At 47.2% G+C, this 18,727-nt stretch overlaps 1 protein-coding gene across 1 annotated transcript in view; it reads left to right on the forward strand.

Moving 5' to 3' along the window:
- Nucleotides 1-782: 782 nt before the first annotated feature.
- The window catches only part of BFSP2 (beaded filament structural protein 2), a 56,283-nt gene continuing 38,338 nt past the window's right edge, over nt 783-18,727 (forward strand). The window contains exon 1 of the mRNA XM_038740990.1: nt 783-1,552. Coding sequence (XP_038596918.1) covers nt 1,043-1,552 — 510 coding nt within the window. The 5' untranslated portion in view covers nt 783-1,042. The remainder of the gene's footprint in view (nt 1,553-18,727) is intronic.

Consider the following 18,727-nt stretch of genomic DNA (forward strand, 5'->3'; position numbering starts at 1 on the left):
TCCAGCTTCTGGCCTCAGTCTATCCAATATCTGCCCTCCCCCCATCCTCCATACCTAATTTGATGGGCACGGGGGCGAGGGACACCTTCCGTATTCCCGGCTTGGGCTGTCAATCTAGCAGATTTGGTCATGGAAGCGGTATCCCATCCTCACTTCCGAGTTCCGCCTGCTGGCACAGGTGGTCACGAGATAGCTTTTGACCTTGAGATGGCCGGTACCCCAGTGTCACCTCGGGACAGGGCCTCACAATCTTAATCCCCATTTTTACAGATGAGGTAACTGAGGCACAGAGAAGTGAAGTGACTTGCCCAAAGTCACACAGCTCTCAAGTGGCAGAGCTGGGATTTGAACCTACGACCTCTGACTCCAAAACCCGGGCCCTTTCCACTGAGCCACGCTGCTTTGTTCTTAGCATCGGGGAAGAGGAGGAGGAAAGAGTTGTGTTTCTGGGTTGGGTGAAATTCTAATTAATTTTACTTTTCTAGTAGACTGTACCCTGTGAATGCATCTACACACACAAACACATACCTCTACCTCTCACTCATTTCTGGGTACCAACATGCATACGTGCTTACAAACCCGCCTAACCACTCAAACACATATAAATACTCCAATATAGTCACCTAGCCTGCCCACACCCCCCTATGGGTATGTGCGCTTGACTGGCCATCTGGAAAAGTCCAGCACTACTGAACTCCTGACTTGGCAGAGAAACAGCCTGACCGTCCACCTCAGCAAGGCCCCATTATCTGGCCGTCAGCGGCACAGTGAGATTTTTCTCCTTTCAGCTCCCGTGAATGAGGGAAGCTCCCTGAAAGCCCTGGACAATGGGGCTGGGCGTCCCGTGACCGGGCGGACCATCGCCTAACGCTAACCGTCCGGGAGGACTCGTGACAGAGGTGTCCCCCGAGGGGGAGGGAGAGCGGGGAAGGATTAGGGAGATGAACAAACGAAAAATGCAGAAACGAAACAAACCACAGACAAAAACCCTGCTCATATCTGGGACCCCTCCCAGGCCAGGCAGATCCAGACCCAAAGGGTGATGAGCAGGAGGCGACCGACAGCCAGCTCCGGTCCCAATATGCCTTTTCCGCGACGTCGCTCTTCGTTCCTGGGCTCACAGGCCTCCTGCTCCTCCTCCACCCTGGAGACTACCGGAGCCGCCAGCCCCCGGATTAGTGTGGGAGCTGGAGGAAGCGGTGGACTGCTGAAGGCCCCGGGGGTTTATGTGGGCACGGTGCCCGCCGGAGGGGTGAGCCGCCTGGGCACCCGGGTGTCCCGCCGGGCCCTGGGTATCAGCAGTGTGTTCCTGCACGGCCTGCGGAGTTGGTCTCCGGCCGCCATGCCCTTGAGCCTGAGCTTGGAGAAGAGCCGAGGCCCCTCGTTTGAGGTCTTGAACGGCTGCATGCTGGCATATGTACAGAAGGTTCAGGCCTTGGAACGGGTCAACAGGGAGCTTGAGGACCACCTCAGGATCCACCTGGAGAAGAAGTCTTCCACTGTCGGCAACTGGGGAGCTCTGAGGGACACCTGGGAGAACATCTACCATCAGGTGAGCGCCCAGCCCCGCACGGGGCCCAGCTGGCCCATCCCGGCTGGTTGCCGGGCCGGGAAGCCGACTCTCCCAGTCTGCCACAGGAGCCCGTGTCCGTTGCATAGAAGCGTGGGGGCTGACGGCCATGTGGAGAGGGAGAGCCGGAAAGGAAAGGAAAGCCGCGCGTGTCTGTGGTCCTATCTCCCCACCTGTTGCTGTTGCTTCATGTTTTGCTTCCCTTAACACGTTGGCATGGTGGAAGAAAGGCCCCCAATTGAAGTCACTGTGTCCACAGGGCAAGTGTCGCGCATTAGCCTCCCTGTCATCATCCAGGTCCATTTCCAGATGCCCTTAACCCCGGCTCTGCGTGAAATCCTGAGAGGAGCCAGTCTTCACTCTCTATTTCCCAATCCTTGTGGGGCTCCCAATTGTTATCCCGTACTAATTTTATTTAAATACCTTTTCTTCACTATCCCTGATCACTCATCAAAGTATCGACAAGAATGGGCTTAGCATCACTCTCGCCCTGGGGGAATGGATGAGTCTAAGGACTGGGCATAATCTTGCCAAGGCGAAATGAAGGCTCAGAGGACATCCCAGCACTTAGAACAGTGCTTTGCACATAGTAAGTGCTTAACAAATGCTATCATTATTATTATTATTATTATTATTATTATCATTATTATTATTATCTCTGTGGCAGGAAGTAGGGTTGGAGGGTTTGGGCAGAGCGGTGCCTTCAAACACACATATGCACACTTATACTTTCTTTCTCTCTCTCTCTCCCCCCTGTCTCTTGCTCCAAATATCTCCAAATATCTCTGCCTCACTTTCTCCCTTCCTTACACTTGTGCACTTTGGTGTCCCAGCTCCCCATCACGTGCTTATATCGTGGACCCTGCCCCTGGGAGCCCCTTCCCCATTCCATTCTGTCCCTGAAAAAATACGGTCACTTTTCTTTTCTTCATGTTACTATGTGACCAAAAGATGCTCTTCTTACTAATAATATAAATGCCCTATGTTTTTGTACTTTTAGGTCTTATTTGGGCAGATAGGTTTTCATTCGTGGGCATGAGCAAGCTATGTTATTCATTTTTGCTGCTAAAACTCATTGCAGTCTTCAAATTTTTGCTGTCGGCCATGTGTGGGGTGCTTTTTATTGAACTGCTTTAACCAATGAATCCTCCGTGTTTCTCAGGACATCTCCTGGTGGGCTCTGTTCAGTGCTGAATAGATATACACATCTGCACAACCAAATTATTTTCTTTTTAAGAGTCACTAGGAGCTGAACCATCCTTGCAAAGAAGTCCTAAAAGTAACCAACCCCCCCAAAAGAGTTTACAGCCCGCCCTCCAAGAGTTAGATAGGCTATAAAATAAATATTTTCTTTTATAATAATTACTATTATTATGATTGTATTTAACAATCATAATAATGGTATTTGCTAAGTACTTATTATCAATCAATCAATCGTATTTATTGAGTGCTTACTGTGTGCAGAGCACTGTACTAAGCGCTTGGGAAGTACAAGTTGGCAGCATATAGAGACTGTCCCTACCCAACAGTGGGCTCACAAACCAAATGCTGGGATACATACAAGGTGACCAGGTTGTCCCATGTGGGGCTCACAGTCTTAATCCCCATTTTACAGATGAGGTAACTGAGGTGCAGAGAAGTTGCCGCTTGCCCAAGGCCACACAGCTGACAAATGGTGGAGCGGGATTAGAACCCACGTCCTCTGACTCCCAAGGCCATGGTCTCTCCACTAAGCCATGCTGCATTTGTTGAGCACTTACTAGGTGCCAAACACTGTACTAAGCACTGGGGCAGACGCAAGATAATTAGGCCCCCCCATGGGGCTCACATTCTAATAGGAAGGAGAAAAGGTATTGAATCCCCATTTTGCAGGTGAGGGAACTGAGGCACAGCGAAGTTAAGTGATTTACCCAAGGCCATGTACCAAGTAAGTCATGGAGCCGGGATTAGAAGCAGCGTGGCTCAGTGGAAAGAGCCCGGGCTTTGGAGCCAGAGGTCATGGGTTCAAACCCCGGCTCCGCCACTTGTCAGCTGTGTGACCTTGGGCAAGTCACTTAACTTCTCTGTGCCTCAGTTACCTCATCTGTAAAATGGGGATGAAGACTGTGAGCCCCCCGAGGGACAACCTGATCACCTTGTAACCTCCCCAGCACTTAGAACAGTGCTTTGCACAGAGTAAGGGCTTAATAAATGCCATCATTATTATTAGAACCCAGGTCCTGTGTCTTCCAGAGACCACACTGCTCCTTTGCTCTTCATCTAGCTTAGGATCATGTGATTCCGATGATGCAGGTGGCTACTTCCAAAACTGTTTTCCCCTAGGGAGCCCAATCCTGCTGCGGGGAAGGGATTTAACTGCTCATTTTTTACAGGCACAGAAAAGAGTTCAGAGTGCATTGGATACGTTACCTCTGCCAGGGCCCCCTCCTAGGTAGGAAACCTCTTCCCGTTGCACTGTCTAACCACCGGTCCCCTTTCTCCCCTAATTTATTTCCTCGACTTACCATGGTTTATAAAATAATGGGTCTAACGCCACCTTTGATCCATTTACAGCCCCAAATTGCCTTTTTTTATGGTATTTGTTAGGCGCTTATGTGTCAGGCACTGTACTAAATGCGGGGTAGACACAAGCTAATAATAATGATGGTATTTCTTAAGTGCTTACTATGTGCAAAGCGCTGTTCCAAGCGCTGGGGGGATACAAGGCGATCAGGTTGTCCCACGTGGGGCTCACAATCTTAATCCCCATTTTACAGATGAGGGAACTGAGGTCCAGAGAAGTGAAGTGACTTGCCCAAAGTCACACAGCTGACAATTGGTGGAGCTGGGATTTGAACCCATGACCTCTGACTCCAAAGCCCGGGCTCTTTCCACTGAGCCAAGCTGAGCTAATCAGGTTGGACACAGTCCCTGTCCCACATAGGGCTCAGTTTTATTATCCAGTTTTACAGATGAGGTAACTGAGGCCCGGAGAATAGTAACTGTGGTATGTATTTTTTTTAGCATTTATTAAGCACTTACTATGTGCAAAGCACTGTTCTAAGCGCTGGGGAGGTTACAGGGTGACCATGTTGTCCCATGGGGGGCTCGTAGTCTTCATCCCCATTCTACAGATGAGGTAACTGAGGCCCAGAAAAGCTAAGTGACTTGCCCAAAGTCACACAGCTGACAATTGGCGGAGCTGGAATTCGAACCCATGACCTCTGACTACAAAGCCCACGCTCTTTCCACTGAGCCACGCTGCTTCTCTTCTATTTAGTTCTTACTATGTGCAAGGAACTCTACTCAGCGCCGGGGTGGATACAAGCTAATCGGGTTGGACACAGTCCCTGTCCCCGGTGGGGCTCACGGTCTCGATCCCCATTTTACAGAGGAGGGAACTGAGGCACAGAGAAGTGAAATGACTCGTCCAAAGTCACGTAGCAGACAAGAAGTAGAGCCGGGGTTAGAACCCAAGTCCTTCTGCCGCTATCCACTGATCCACTGTCTGTCAATTGATAGATCCACTGGGCCAAGCCGCTTCTCACGACTTGCCGTGGTTCATAAAATAATGGGTCTAACGCTGCCGCTGATCTATTTACGGAAGTGAATTGCCCTTTGCTCCCCCTTAACTAACAAACAAATACCACAAAACTTATGGTAAGTTGCCAACTTGTTGCCAACTTGCCAACCAAGCGCTTAGTACAGTGCTCTGCACACTGTAAGCGCTCAATAAATCATCATCATCATCATCAATCGTATTTATTGAGCGCTTACTATGTGCAGAGCACTGTACTAAGCGCTTGGGAAGTACAAATTGGCAACATATAGAGACAGTCCCTACCCAACAGTGGGCTCACAGTCTAAAAGGGGGAGACAGAGAACAAAACCAAACATACTAACAAAATAAAATAAATAGAATAGATATGTACAAATAAAATAAATAAATAAATAGAGTACATACATACATACATACATACATAAATAAATACAATTGATTGATTGATTGATTGATTGGTAAAGGGGTAAACTTACCCCTTAACTAAGAATACCCCTTAACCACATTACCGGCTTCTCCGGTTTCTACAAACTCCTGCTTCCTCTCCAGGAATCTCTTTAAAAGGCAAGTGGAATGTGTTTCCTGTTGCCAGTGCAAATAATTTAGCCTCCCAAGGAGAGGTTAGAGACTTTCTGTTTGGCTCAGCCCCGGGATTCATTGCTCCATAGCAAGTTCTGACTGCGGTTTCTCATTTTGCTCTGCATTTCTTGTACCTCCTCCATAGTGTTTCCCCATGGTCCTTCACTGTCAGGATAATAATAATAATAATAATGGCATTTGTTAAGCGCTTACTATGTGCAAAGCACTGTTCTAAGCGCTGGGGGGATACAAGGTGATCAGGTTGTCCCGCGTGGGGCTCACAGTCCTCATCCCCGTTTTACAGATGAGGTGACAGAGGCCCCGAGAAGTTAAGTGACTTGCCCAAGGTCACACAGCAGACACGTGGCGGAGCCGGGATTCAAACCCACGACCCCTGACTCCAAATCAATCAATCAATCGTATTTATTGAGCGCTTACCGTGTGCAGAGCACTGTACTAAGCGCTTGGGAAGTCCAAGTTGGCAACATATAGAGATGGTCCCTAACCAACAGTGGGCTCACAGTCTAGAAGGGGGAGACAGAGAACAAAACAGAGCATATTAACAAAATAAAATTAATAGAATAGATATGTACAAGTAAAATAAATAAATAGAGTAATAAATACATACAAACATATATGCGTATATACTCCAAAGCCCGGGCTCTTTCCACTGAGCCACACTGCTTCATCTCCCAGACACTGCAGTATGCTCCTCTTTCAGGTGACCCTTTCGTCCGCTCCCTGCCTCCCTTTCTGCTCTTGGGTCCGGGCCCTGGGGGACAGGGGTTGCCCGGGCCAAGGGAATCCTCCGATCATCTGGAAATCTCCCATCTTTGTTCCCAACGTCCCCACCCTCCAAAACTTCCAGGAAGCAGGACAGTGGACAGATTGGAATCTTCCCCTCCATTGCCGTCCCCAGCCTGGCCACCGATTTGAGGCCGTGATGCGTAGACAGTGGACGAAAGTGCTGGCAGGTCAGAGGTCGTGGGTTCAAATCCCGGCTCCGCCAATTGTCAGCTGGGTGACTTTGGGCAAGTCACTTCACTTCTCCGGGCCTCAATTCCCTCATCTGTAAAATGGGGATTAAGACTGTGAGCCCCCCGTGGGACAACCTGATCACCTTGTATCCCCCCCAGCACTTAGAACAGTACTTTGCAGATAGTAAGCGCTTAATAAATGCCATGATGATGACGATAATGATGATGATATCCAGAGAAGCAGCGTGGCTCAGTGGAAAGAGGCCGGGCTTTGGAGTCAGAGGTCATGGGTTCAAATCCCAGCTCTGCCAATTGTCAGCTGTGTGAAGCAGCATAGCTCAGGGTAAAGAGCATAGGCTTGGGAGTGAGAGGTTATGGGTTCAAATCCCCGCTCAGCCACTTGTCAGCTGTGTGACCTTGGGCAAGCCACTTAACTTTTCTGTGCCTCAGTTACCTCATCTGTAAAATAGGGATTAAGACTGTGAGCCCCATGTGGGACAACCTGATCACCTTGTATCCTCCCCAGCACTTAGAACAGTGCTTTGTACATAGTAAGTGCTTAACAAATACCAACATTATTATTATTATTATTTGGACAAGTCACTTCACTTCTCTGTGCCTCAGTTACCTCACTTGTAAAATGGGGATTAAGACTGTGAGCCCCACGTGGGACAACCTGATCACCTTGTATCCTCCCCAGTGCTTAGAACAGTGCTTTGCACATAGTAAGTGCTTAAATACCAACATTATTATTATTATTATTATTATTTGGGCAAGTCACTTCACTTCTCTGTGCCTCAGTTACCTCATCTGTAAAATGGGGATTAAGACTGTGAGCTCCCCGGGGGACAACCTGATCACCTTGTAACCTCCCCAGCGCGTAGAACAGTGCTTTGCACATAGTAAGCGCTTAATAAATGCCATTATTATTATTATTATTATATCCAGCGATGTCCCCTGCAAAACTTTCCTTTCCTGACTCTCCTAGGCCGATAATAGGATAATAGCCATCTAGACTGATAACCCCAGTGGAAAAAAACACTGCTGCCTTATTTCAGTTTTGTCTTCTGGCTGAGGCTGGTAAGTAAGTGGCCCTCCCCACCCACAAATAAAAATAAATAAATCTTACAGTGGGTGAGGAAGGGACTAAATAAAACAAGGACATTTTGTCTCCATCCTTAGTAGAGTACAATTTTCTCTGGAGACAACTGCCCTGATCATGATAGGAGTCATTCTTTTGTTAGAATAAGGAGGTTCTCCTATTCTGACATCGAGATATGCAGTATTCTGTGTTTCACCCAAACAGCTTTGTAGCAACAGGCAGTCATGACTAGAGGGTGACTTTAGGAAGGTCACAACTAAAGGGTGACCTTAGGAAAGTCACTTAGAATCCATAATCTCTCTCTGCTTTGTCAGTGATGAAAGTACACCTGGCGAAGTATTTGACAAATACTGCCAGTGATGAAGCTGCCACTCTTGCACTGAAGGATGAAAATTTCAAGGGCTCACAGTTGGCTTTCAACGTCTTCATTCATTCAATCGTATTTACTGAGCGCTTACTGTGTGCAGAGCACTGTACTGAGCGCTTGGAAAGTAGAATTCGGCAACAGAGAGAGACAATCCCTTCCCAACTAAGCCCTCAGCCCGCTCCACTAGCCTAGCTCAGAACCCAGAATTGGCGATTTTCCCGTGCTTCAATCAAGACGGGTTTCATTCAATCATATCTTCTCCCAGAAGGCATCTCAATGCTCTGAATTTCAAGCCTTACTTTGTTCTATCTTCCGTTGGGCCCTCCATCCTGGCCTTCCCTTCAGCAGCAGCATCTGGTCCCCTTGGGTTCTGGAGGTGGCAGTTGGAGTCAGAGGACACGGGTTCAAATCCTGGCTCCGCCAATTCCCTGCTGTGTGACCTTGGGCAAGTCACTTAACTTCTCTGTGCCTCAGTTCCTTCATCTGTAAAATGGGGTTTAAGTCTGTGAGCCCCCTGTGGGATAACCTGATCACCTTGTAACCTACCCAGTGCTTAGAACACTGCTTTGCACATAGTAAGCGCTTAATAAATGCCATTATGATTATTATTATTATTGTGAGCCCCCCGTGGGTTAACCTGATCACCTTGTAACCTCCCCAGCGCTTAGAACAGTGCTTTGCACATAGTAAGCACTTAATAAATCCCACTATGATGATGATGATGATTACTGAATTTAGCAAGCCCTCGGGAAGGATGTTGTGAGTTTAAACACTGGCCTAGGAATCAGGCTCTGGGTTAGAGAGGCTAAAGGAAAGAGAGCTTCCATTTCCTTTGCTTACACTTTCTCTGTTCCTGCAAAGTTCCCTCTGCGTTAGAGTCAAGGTAACGGGAAAAGTAATGCTTGGACTCGAAATGTCATCATCATCATCATCATCATCAATCGTATTTATGGAGCACTTACTGTGTGCAGAGCACTGTACTAAGCGCTTGGGAAGTACAAATTGGCAACATATAGAGACAGTCCCTACCCAACAGTGGGCTCACAGTCTAAAAGGGGGAGACAGAGAACAAAACCAAACATACTAACAAAATAAAATAAATAGAATAGATATGTACAAGTAAAATAAATAAATAAATAAATAGAGTAATAAATATGTACAACAATATATACATATATACAGGTGCTGTGGGGAAGGGATGTCAAGAAGAGATGTCAAGAAGAGATGCTACTTTTCATAACTTGAGTGGCCTAAATACTGCACACGAGAGCATCTAGATCTTTTTTCAATGCAGCGGAAACGGCCTCTCTGGCTGTGATCTCCCGGCAGCAGCCCGCCCAGTGAGACTGCAAACTGTCAGCATCGAAGGAGAAAACTGTGTTAGGAAAGTGGATGGAGGCAGGGAGTGGGAGGGGCAGGGACGTCTTTCCCAAAATGAATTGCTGAAGCTGTGAATGAAGCGCAAATCAAATGACAACTGTGCCTATAGGAAAAGCCGTGGGAGAAAAACATCTCAACCCGAAAAGCCCAAGGAAAAAACTGTCACTTTGCTGGGAGATTCATTGTCACCTACAGTTTGGTAAACCGTACCCATTTGCCTGGTGTTAAGGATGTGGGAGCTGGTTTTCAGTTTTCAGTTGAGTAGCATCTGTCTCCGACCGCCGCTCTCTCCTGAAGAGGTTTTTAAGGGCTTCCTTTCACCTGCTGCTCTGAGGTTGTAGGAATTTGACCCTAATGAAATGTTGGTTTGTCTCCTTTTGGACGGCAACCAGGAATCCCCCAATTTCCCAGTGATGATGGGATCAGTGTCAGAATTTAAAAAAAAAAATCTAACAGGAATGGCCCTCCCTCACCTCCATTGACTTTCTGGGAATGATGAGCTGAATTTTAGGGGCCGGGGGTCAGGGGGCCACTGCATCCCCCATGCCACCCTGGAAAAACCAATCCAGGACTCTTTCTTATATCAGAGCTGATTTCTGCCCAGTTCCGACTTACTTCCAGCTCTGCTTGGAGTAGACTGCAAGGAAGCTGCATGGTAGTAGCCCATCTCATAGTGACCGAGTATAGCTCCACAACATCCACCCAATTCCACGTGAATTTCTTCCCAAGGGCTTTTCATTCCTTTTGTGGGGTAGGAGCAGGAAGGTTGGCAAGCCTCCGCACTGAAAACTGACAGAACAGAAGCTCTGACGTATTCAGTTTGCTCCGTGAGCAAAGAATAATGGAAAAAGAATCAAAAGAAAGCCCGTAGAACCATTTGAACCTTAACGAATTAGGGTAGGCCGGGTTGTTTCCCTCTAGGGTTCGTTCGTTCATTCATTCAATTGTATTTATTGAGTGCTTACCGTGTGCAGAGCACTGTACTAAGCGCTTGGGAAGTCCAAGTTGGCAACATATAGAGACGGTCCCTACCCAACAGAGGGCTCACAGTCTAGAAGAGTTGAAGAGTCTAGGGTTGGAGGAGGACACCCCAAATTTGTGTGGACTTTGTTCCCCCAGCCATCTCCTTACGTACCCCACTTACTCAATTCTGGGGGCTCATGGCAGAGCTGGGAGAAGGTTTCTAGGAGCTAGTCAGCTATCTTGTTGTGGGCAGGGAATGTTTCTCTTGTGGTGTGGTACTCCCTGGAGGCGCAGAGTACAGCACTCTTCACAAAGTAAGCGCTCAGTAAATACGATTGATGGACTAATCCGCCAGCCCACCCCTCTGCCCTTTGGAACATGGGAGGTGTCAAACTGTCTATGATCTGGAAAGGGGAGGGAGCAGAGACTCCTCCAAGTCTCCCATTCCCTGCCCACAATGGGCTTACAAGCTAGAAAGGGGGAGACAGAGATCAATAGAAATAAATAAAATTACAGATACGTTCATAAGTGTTGTGGGGCTGGGAGAGGGGGAAGAGAAAAGGGAGCCAGTCAGGGTGGTGCAGAAGGAATTCAGAGATGAGAAAAAATGGGGCTTAGTCAGGGAAGACCTCTTGGAGGAGATGTGCCATCAGTAGGGCTTTGGGGAGGGGAGAGTAATTGTCAGTCGTATTTGAGGAGAGAGGACATTCTAGGCTGTAGGCGGGCTAGGGGTTGGTGGCCACACAGGCGAGATGGAAGCGCAAGAAGAACGAAGTGTGCAGGCTGGATTGTAGGAGAGAAGTCTCTTTTGCCCTGCCTCTGTCCCCTCCTTTCTTTCCCTCATTTGTCTGGGGCCCTACTGAGAGCTCACCTCCTCCAAGAGGCCTTCCCAGACTGAGCCCCCTTTTTCCTCTCCTCCTCCCCATCCCCCCCACCCTACCTCCTTCCCCTCCCCACAGCACCTGTATATAATAATAATAATGATTATAATGGTATTTGTTAAGCGCTTACTACGTGCAAAGCACCGTTCTAAGCACTGGGGGGATACAGGGTGATCAGGTTGTCCCACGTCGGACTCACAGTCTTAGTCCCCATTTTGCAGATGAGAGAAGTGAGGCACAGAGAATTTAAATGACTTGCCCAAAGTCACACGGCTGACAGTTGGCAGAGCTGGGATTTGAACCCACGACCTCTGACTCCAAAGCCCAGGTTCTTTCCACTGAGCCACGCTGTTTCTCTGAATATATGTTTGTACAGATTTATCGCTGTATTTATTTTACTTGTACATATTTGCTACTCTATTTTGTTAATGATGTACATTTAGCTTTAATTCTATTTGTTCTGACGACTTGACACCTGTCTACCTGTTTTGTTTTGTTATCTGTCTCCCCCTTCTAGACTGTGAGCCCGTTGTTGGGTAGGGACCATCTCCATATGTTGCCAACTTGTACTTCCCAAGTGCTTAGTACAGTGTTCTGCACACAGTAAGCGCTCAATAAATACAATTGAATGAATGAATGCCAGCAACACTAGGCTGAAAGACAGGGCCCAGAAAGTGGCAGATGAGTCTCAGCGTGAGCAGAAAGAACCCGGGCTTTGGAATCCGAGGTCATGGGTTCAAGTCCCGCCTCTGCCTCTTGTCAGCTGTGTGACTTTGGACAAGTCACTTAACTTCTCTGGGCCTCAGTTCCCTCATCTGTAAAATGGGGATTAAGACTGTGAGCCTCACGTGGGACAACCTGATCACCTTGTAAACTCCCCAGCACTTAGAACAGTGCTTTGCACAGAGTAAGCACTTAATAAATGCTATTATTATATGTTGTAGTCGTGGCTGAGTGGTTAAGGTGATGGACTAGAAATCCATTGGGAATCCTGCCAACTACAGATTGTTTTACGAGAAGCAGCGTGGCTCAGTGGAAAGAGCCCGGGCTTTGGAGTCAGAGGTCATGGGTTCAAATCCCGCCTCTGCCACTTGTCAGCTGTGTGACTTTGGGCAAGTCACTTCACTTCTCTGGGCCTCAGTTCTCTCATCTGTAAAATGGGGATTAAGACTGTGAGCCCCCCTTGGGACAACCTGATCACCTTGTAACCTCCCCATTGCTTAAAACGGTGCTTTGCACATAGTAAGCGCTTAACAAATACCATTATTATTATTATTATGTATGCCAGCAACGAGGCATTGAATTCCATGCCACATTGAAGGTCTAGAAGACCGCTTTGGTGTCCACCGAATTCTGAATGGTTGCATTAACATCCCGTACAAAAAGGTCCGAGCATCGAACGTCAGGAGAGAATTACCAGCCGGAGCTTTGCTTTGCCATTAATTTGTTCTTCCGTGTTGAACTCTCCAGCCCTTAGTTGGAGCTAAGAACTGCCCAGGATTCCTCAGCTGCCTTCTGCTTTCATGACCATTTCCCTGGCAGCTCCGGTGCGGAGACTGGAACGCTTCTCCAGTCAGCATGGCACAGTGCCTCAGTTACCTCATCTCTAAAACGGGGATTAAGACTGTGAGCCCCACGTGGGACCACCTGATTACCTTGTATCTCCCCCAGCGCTTTGAACAGTGCTTGGCACACAGTAAGCGCTTAACAAATACCGTAATTATTAATTATTATAGAGCACAGGCCTGGGAGTTAGAAGGTCATGGGTTCTAATCCCATCACCACCTGTTTGCTGTGTGACCTTGGGCAAGATAGTTGACTTCTCTGTGCCTCAGTTACCTTATCTTTAAAATGGGGATTGAGACTATGAGTCCCACATAGGATGGGGACTGTAGCCAACCCGATTCTCTTTAATCCACCCCAGTGCTTAGTACAGTGTCTACCACGTAGTAAGTGCTTTACAAATACCATATTTTTTTTTTCCCCCAGCTACTATAGCCATCCACTTTGACCAGGGAGTCCCCTCTAGCTCTACTCAGAATTCCCTTATGGCCTTTACTTCCTGACCAAATCATACCCTTGTCCAATTGTGTGTTTTTTGGACCTCAATTTACCTCTAGCTCTACTCAGAATTCCCTTGTGGCCTTTACTTCCTGACCAAATCATACCCTTGTCCGATTGCGTGTTTTGGGGACCTCAATTTACCTCTAGCTCTACTCAGAATTCCCTTGTGGCCTTTACTTCCTGACCAAATCATAACCTTGTCCAATTGCGTGTTTTTTGGGCCTCAATTTATTAATAATAGTATTCATTAAGTACATTTATGTGTTCGGTGTACTGAACTAAGTGCTGAGAAAGAGTACAGGGATGGAAATCAGACATGGATCCTGTCCTTTGCGGGGCTTACGATCTATGAATCTAGTGGGGGCAGACGACTGGGAATGATGAGACAGTAAAGCCCTAAAACAGCAAAAAAGACCGGGACAGATACATAAAACACCAAATAAAAGCAAGTCAGTAGGGAGCTGTGTCTAGAAGAGTAGAATTTCAGCCCCTTGTGATTCATAATCCGCAGCATACCCACAGTTACTTCAACCGCCAGCCTTCCCGAGGTTTTATGAGAACTCATACTGCAGGCGCTGTTCTCTTTCCCTCCCAGGGTGGGATGGGGGTCTCCTTGATGATGGAGTTGGGGGGTGGGGACATTCCCGGTGAAACAGAGTGGCTGGCCTGCAGACCATGCTAGGAGCAGACGGAAGGCAGTTCTCTCAGCCACAGAGGGAGGGGAGACCAAGAGCGCACACCCGCACAGAGAGACGAAGCCGCAGTTTGAACACGCTATATTGTCAAGCATCAGAATGGCTAAACTGTCATCAAAAATGACTTTAATAGAGAGAAAACCAAAGGAAAAACCCTGACCATCTCCATCACCGGATCATTTCCTGCTTTAAGCCCCCTATAAAGGAACAGAAGGGACAACAACCAAGTTGCTATCTCGGAGGAATTCATCAGAATGGCTAAACTGTCTTCAAAAATGACTTTCACTTTAATGAGAGAAAACCAAAGGAAAAACCCTGACCATCCCCATCACCGGATCATTTCCTGCTTTAAGCCCCCTATAAAGGAACAGAAGGGACAACAACCAAGTAACTATCTCGGAGGAATACATCAGAATGGCTAAACTGTCTTCAAAAATGACTTTCACTTTAATAGAGAGAAAACCAAAGGAAAAACCCTGACCATCCCCATCACCGGCTGATTTCCTGCTTTAAGCCCCCTATAAAGGAACAGAAGGGACAACAACCAAGTTACTATCTCGGAGGAATTCAACAGAATGGCTAAACTGTCTTCAAAAATGATTTTCACTTTAATAGAGAGAAAACCAACGGAAAAACCCTGACCATCCCCATCACCGGATCATTTCCTGCTTTAAGCCCCCTATAAAGGAACAGAAGGGACAACAACCAAGTTACTATCTCGGAGGAATTCATCAGAATGGCTAAACTGTCTTCAAAAATGACTTTCACTTTAATAAGAGAGAAAACCAAAGGAAAAACCCTGACCATCCCCATCACCGGCTGATTTCCTGCTTTAAGCCCCCTATAAAGGAACAGAAGGGACAACAACCAAGTCGCTAACTTGGAGGAATTTACACTCTTAAGTGCCTTTTCTTTCTTTTGTCCTTCTCTTTCTCTCCAATCCTTTTTTCAAGGAACTGTCAAAATGTGATTGACTGTCCTAGCCTTGCTGTAGCAGGAAAGGCTAGACTGCTTTAACAAGGACGCATGTGGCTGGGACTGTATCCAACTCATCAAGCATCTCGGCATTGCAACTTGAGAGTTTAATAGCCAGGCTGCAGGAGAACGAGACTGCCTCTGTGAGGGTTATTTTTAAGTGGATTTAATGCTCGGAAAATGTGCTGGGCAGGCAGTCCTGAGGGCTGGAGTTCTTTCTCTCTCCCTGTCTCTCTCTTTCTCTACCCCCTAGCACATCCCAGGATAGCTGCCTTATCATCCCACAGGCTGCAGAGTAAGATCCTGCTCAGATTCTTTGACTCGGTTCCCTTCGGTGTCGCACAGCGGCACGGTGGGCCAGAGGGGGTGAGCCCTCCATGTGAAAACCGTGCCGACGGGAAGAGCGTTTTCCTAGCATAGCCTTCGGAGACTTGGGCGCCAACAAAGACGCTGAGGGTGACTTAGATTTGCTCACCGTGGGAGGCCACACTTGGGCCCGGAGCAAAACCCAAACTAGTAGAGAGCAAATCCACTGAAAGCTCCATTAATGGAGTTACGCTGAGCTGGTTGAGCTGTCTGAGACATGGAAAGGGCCTAGGGGAGGGTGGAGCCCTGTCTATCTTGGGGAAAGGGGTGTTTAAGGGGTCTCCCCCTTCTCAATCAATCAATCAATCAATCGTATTTATTGAGCGCTTACTATATGCAGAGCACTGTACTAAGCGCTTGGGAAGTACAAATTGGCATCACATAGAGACAGTCCCTACCCAACAGTGGGCTCACAGTCTAAAAGGGGGAGACAGAGAACAGAACCAAACATACCAACAAAATAAAATAAGTAGGATAGAAATAGGGACCGTCTCTATATGTTGCCAACTTGGACTTCCCAAGCGCTTAGTACAGCGCTCTGCACACAGTAAGCGCTCAATAAATACGATCGGTTGATTTAAGGAGCAGAGGGACCACCCTTCCGTCTACCAGACTCCCTCCCCACCCCAGGCTGCGCCGTGGGCAGACCCTTGGTCGGACAGGGAAGGAGGGAGAATTTGAAGAGCGGCGGTGCTGCTGCTGGAGAAGCAGCGTGGCTCAGTGGGGAGAGCACGGACTTTGGAGTCAGAGGTCACGGGTTCAAATTCCGGCTCCGCCAACTGTCAGCCGTGTGACTTTGGGCAAGTCACTTCACTTCTCTGGGCCTCAGTTCCCTCATCTGGAAAATGGGGATTAAAACTGTGAGCCCCCGTGGGACAACCTGATTACCTTGTTTCTACCCCAGTGCTTAGAACACTGTTTTGCACATAGTAAGCGCTTAACAAATACCATTATTATTATTATTATTATTATTATTATTATTATTATTACCCCAGAGCTTAGAACACTGTTTTGCACATAGTAAGCGCTTAACAAATACCATTATTATTATTATTATTATTATTATTATTATTACCCCAGTGCTTAGAACACTATTTTGCACATAGTAAGCGCTTAACAAATACTATTATTATTATTATTATTATTATTATTATTATTACCCCAGTGCTTAGAACACTATTTTGCACATAGTAAGCGCTTAACAAATACCATTATTATTATTATTATTATTATTATTATTATTACCCCAGTGCTTAGAACAGTGTTTGGCACATAGTAAGTGCTTAACAAATACCATCATCATCATCTCCATCCCCTACACTGGAGCCACTGCCATTCCTTCCCAGTGGGACCCCAACAACCCTTGGCCCCTTCCCAGGGATCGGACCCCCTCGGGAGCATTCGTTCATTCATTCAGCCGTATTTATTGAGCGCTTACTGTGTGCAGAGCACTGTACTAAGCGCTTGGGAAGTACAAGTCGGCAACATAGTGGAGGAGTAATAATAGTAGCAATAGAGAAGTAATTAGAGAAGTAGCGTGGCTCAGTGGAAAGAGCCCGGGCTTTGGAGTCAGAGGTCATGGGTTCAAATCCTGGCTCCGCCAATTGTCAGCTGTGTGACTTTAATTACTTAACTTCTCCGTGCCTCAGTTACCTCATCTGTCAAATGGGGATTAAGACTGTGAGCCCCCAGGGGGGACAATCTGATCACCTTGTAACCTCCCCAGCACTTAGAACAGTGCTTTGCACGTAGTAAGCGCTTAATAAATGCCTTTATTATTATTATTATTTATGAAACAACTGTTGTGTGTAGAGCTCTGTACTAAGCACCGGGGGGAAAAATACACAAGTGAGGGTCCACAGGTCCGGGCGGAAGTCTGAGCTGAGCCGAGGCAAGGTGGCACAACTCGCAGGTCTCTCTGCCACCGCGCTCCTGATCAGGTGGCACCGCTTCCTGCCTTCGACGTGAACTGCTTTGCTTCCCATCACCCTCCAGCTGCAAAACTGCAAAATTGTGTCAAAAGGACCCAGATCACTATAATCATCCCCTCATTTGAGGAGACGGCGGGGTTCTTCAGAGAGGACCAGTGTGGTTCACCCCACTCTGCAGTCGTTCAGCTCCCGTAAGAATTTCCATGACAACTCCTAATTTCCAGGGGATTATAAATCAACCATAAAAAAAATGTCACCCAGAATGAACCTTAGCATATAGTTTAGCCTGGAAGCCCATTTCTTTCTGTTCCGTTTTGGGTTTTTTTTAATGATTTTGTCCAAAAATATGATGCATCCCCCTCTGGTCTGTGTTCTCTTCAGTCCGCAGCCAGAGGGGGTTGAAGGGGCTAAAATGTACATTTAAATGTTTTCAGAACCCCTTCAGAAAGAACAATACTTACATCTGGGGAATTTATCTTCCCCCACTGGCTGTTTCTGCTGCCTCCAAAGCCAAGAGCCGGGGTCATGATACTCTGTGCCAACCTGAGTCAAGGAGTGGCCATTTAACATATTGTCGCTTCAATTGCACAAGGAAATTCAGAAGCAAGTCATTTAATAATAATAAAATGATAACGATGATGGCATCTTCTAGACTGTGAGCCCGTCATTGGGTAGGGAACGTCTCTATATGTTGCCAATTTGTACTTCCCAAGCACTTAGTACGGTGCTCTGCACACAGTAAGCACTCAATAAATACGACTGACTGAATGAATGCATTTGTTAAGCGCTTACGATGTGCCAAGCACTGTTCTAAACACTGGGGGAGGTACAAGGTAATCGGCTTGTCCCACGGGGGGCTCACAGTCTTAATCCCCATTTTACAGATGAGGTAACTGAGGCACAGAGAAGTGAAGTGACTTGCCCAAAGTCACACAGCTGACAATTGGCAGAGCAGGAATTAGAACCAATGACTTCTGACTCCAAAGCCCGAGCTCTTTCCACTGTGCCACGCTGCTTCTCTAGATGCCACACGGCTCATTTTTAAGTGAGAAGCGAGCTCTTGATCAGTTCAAATGTTAGGCAAAGTGGCCTTTTGAGTGATAAAGTAATGCTGAATATTTATTCCACAAATGGATTATACAGTATTTGTTGGCTGGTATGGTAACCTGAGTGGTAATGACTAATGGGACGGATGATCCAATCTCATTCTGCCTTGAGCTCCGCACGCAGTAAGTGCTCAACAAATGCCACTGATTGATTGAGTGAATGAATGACTGATTGACTGAAATCCAGTGGGGAAAGTTAGTCCTGAAGGGGATTTTCCACCATCATCATCTAA

The sequence above is a fragment of the Tachyglossus aculeatus genome, chromosome 2, assembly GCF_015852505.1.
Source record: "Tachyglossus aculeatus isolate mTacAcu1 chromosome 2, mTacAcu1.pri, whole genome shotgun sequence".
Taxonomy (NCBI): Eukaryota; Metazoa; Chordata; class Mammalia; order Monotremata; family Tachyglossidae; genus Tachyglossus; species Tachyglossus aculeatus.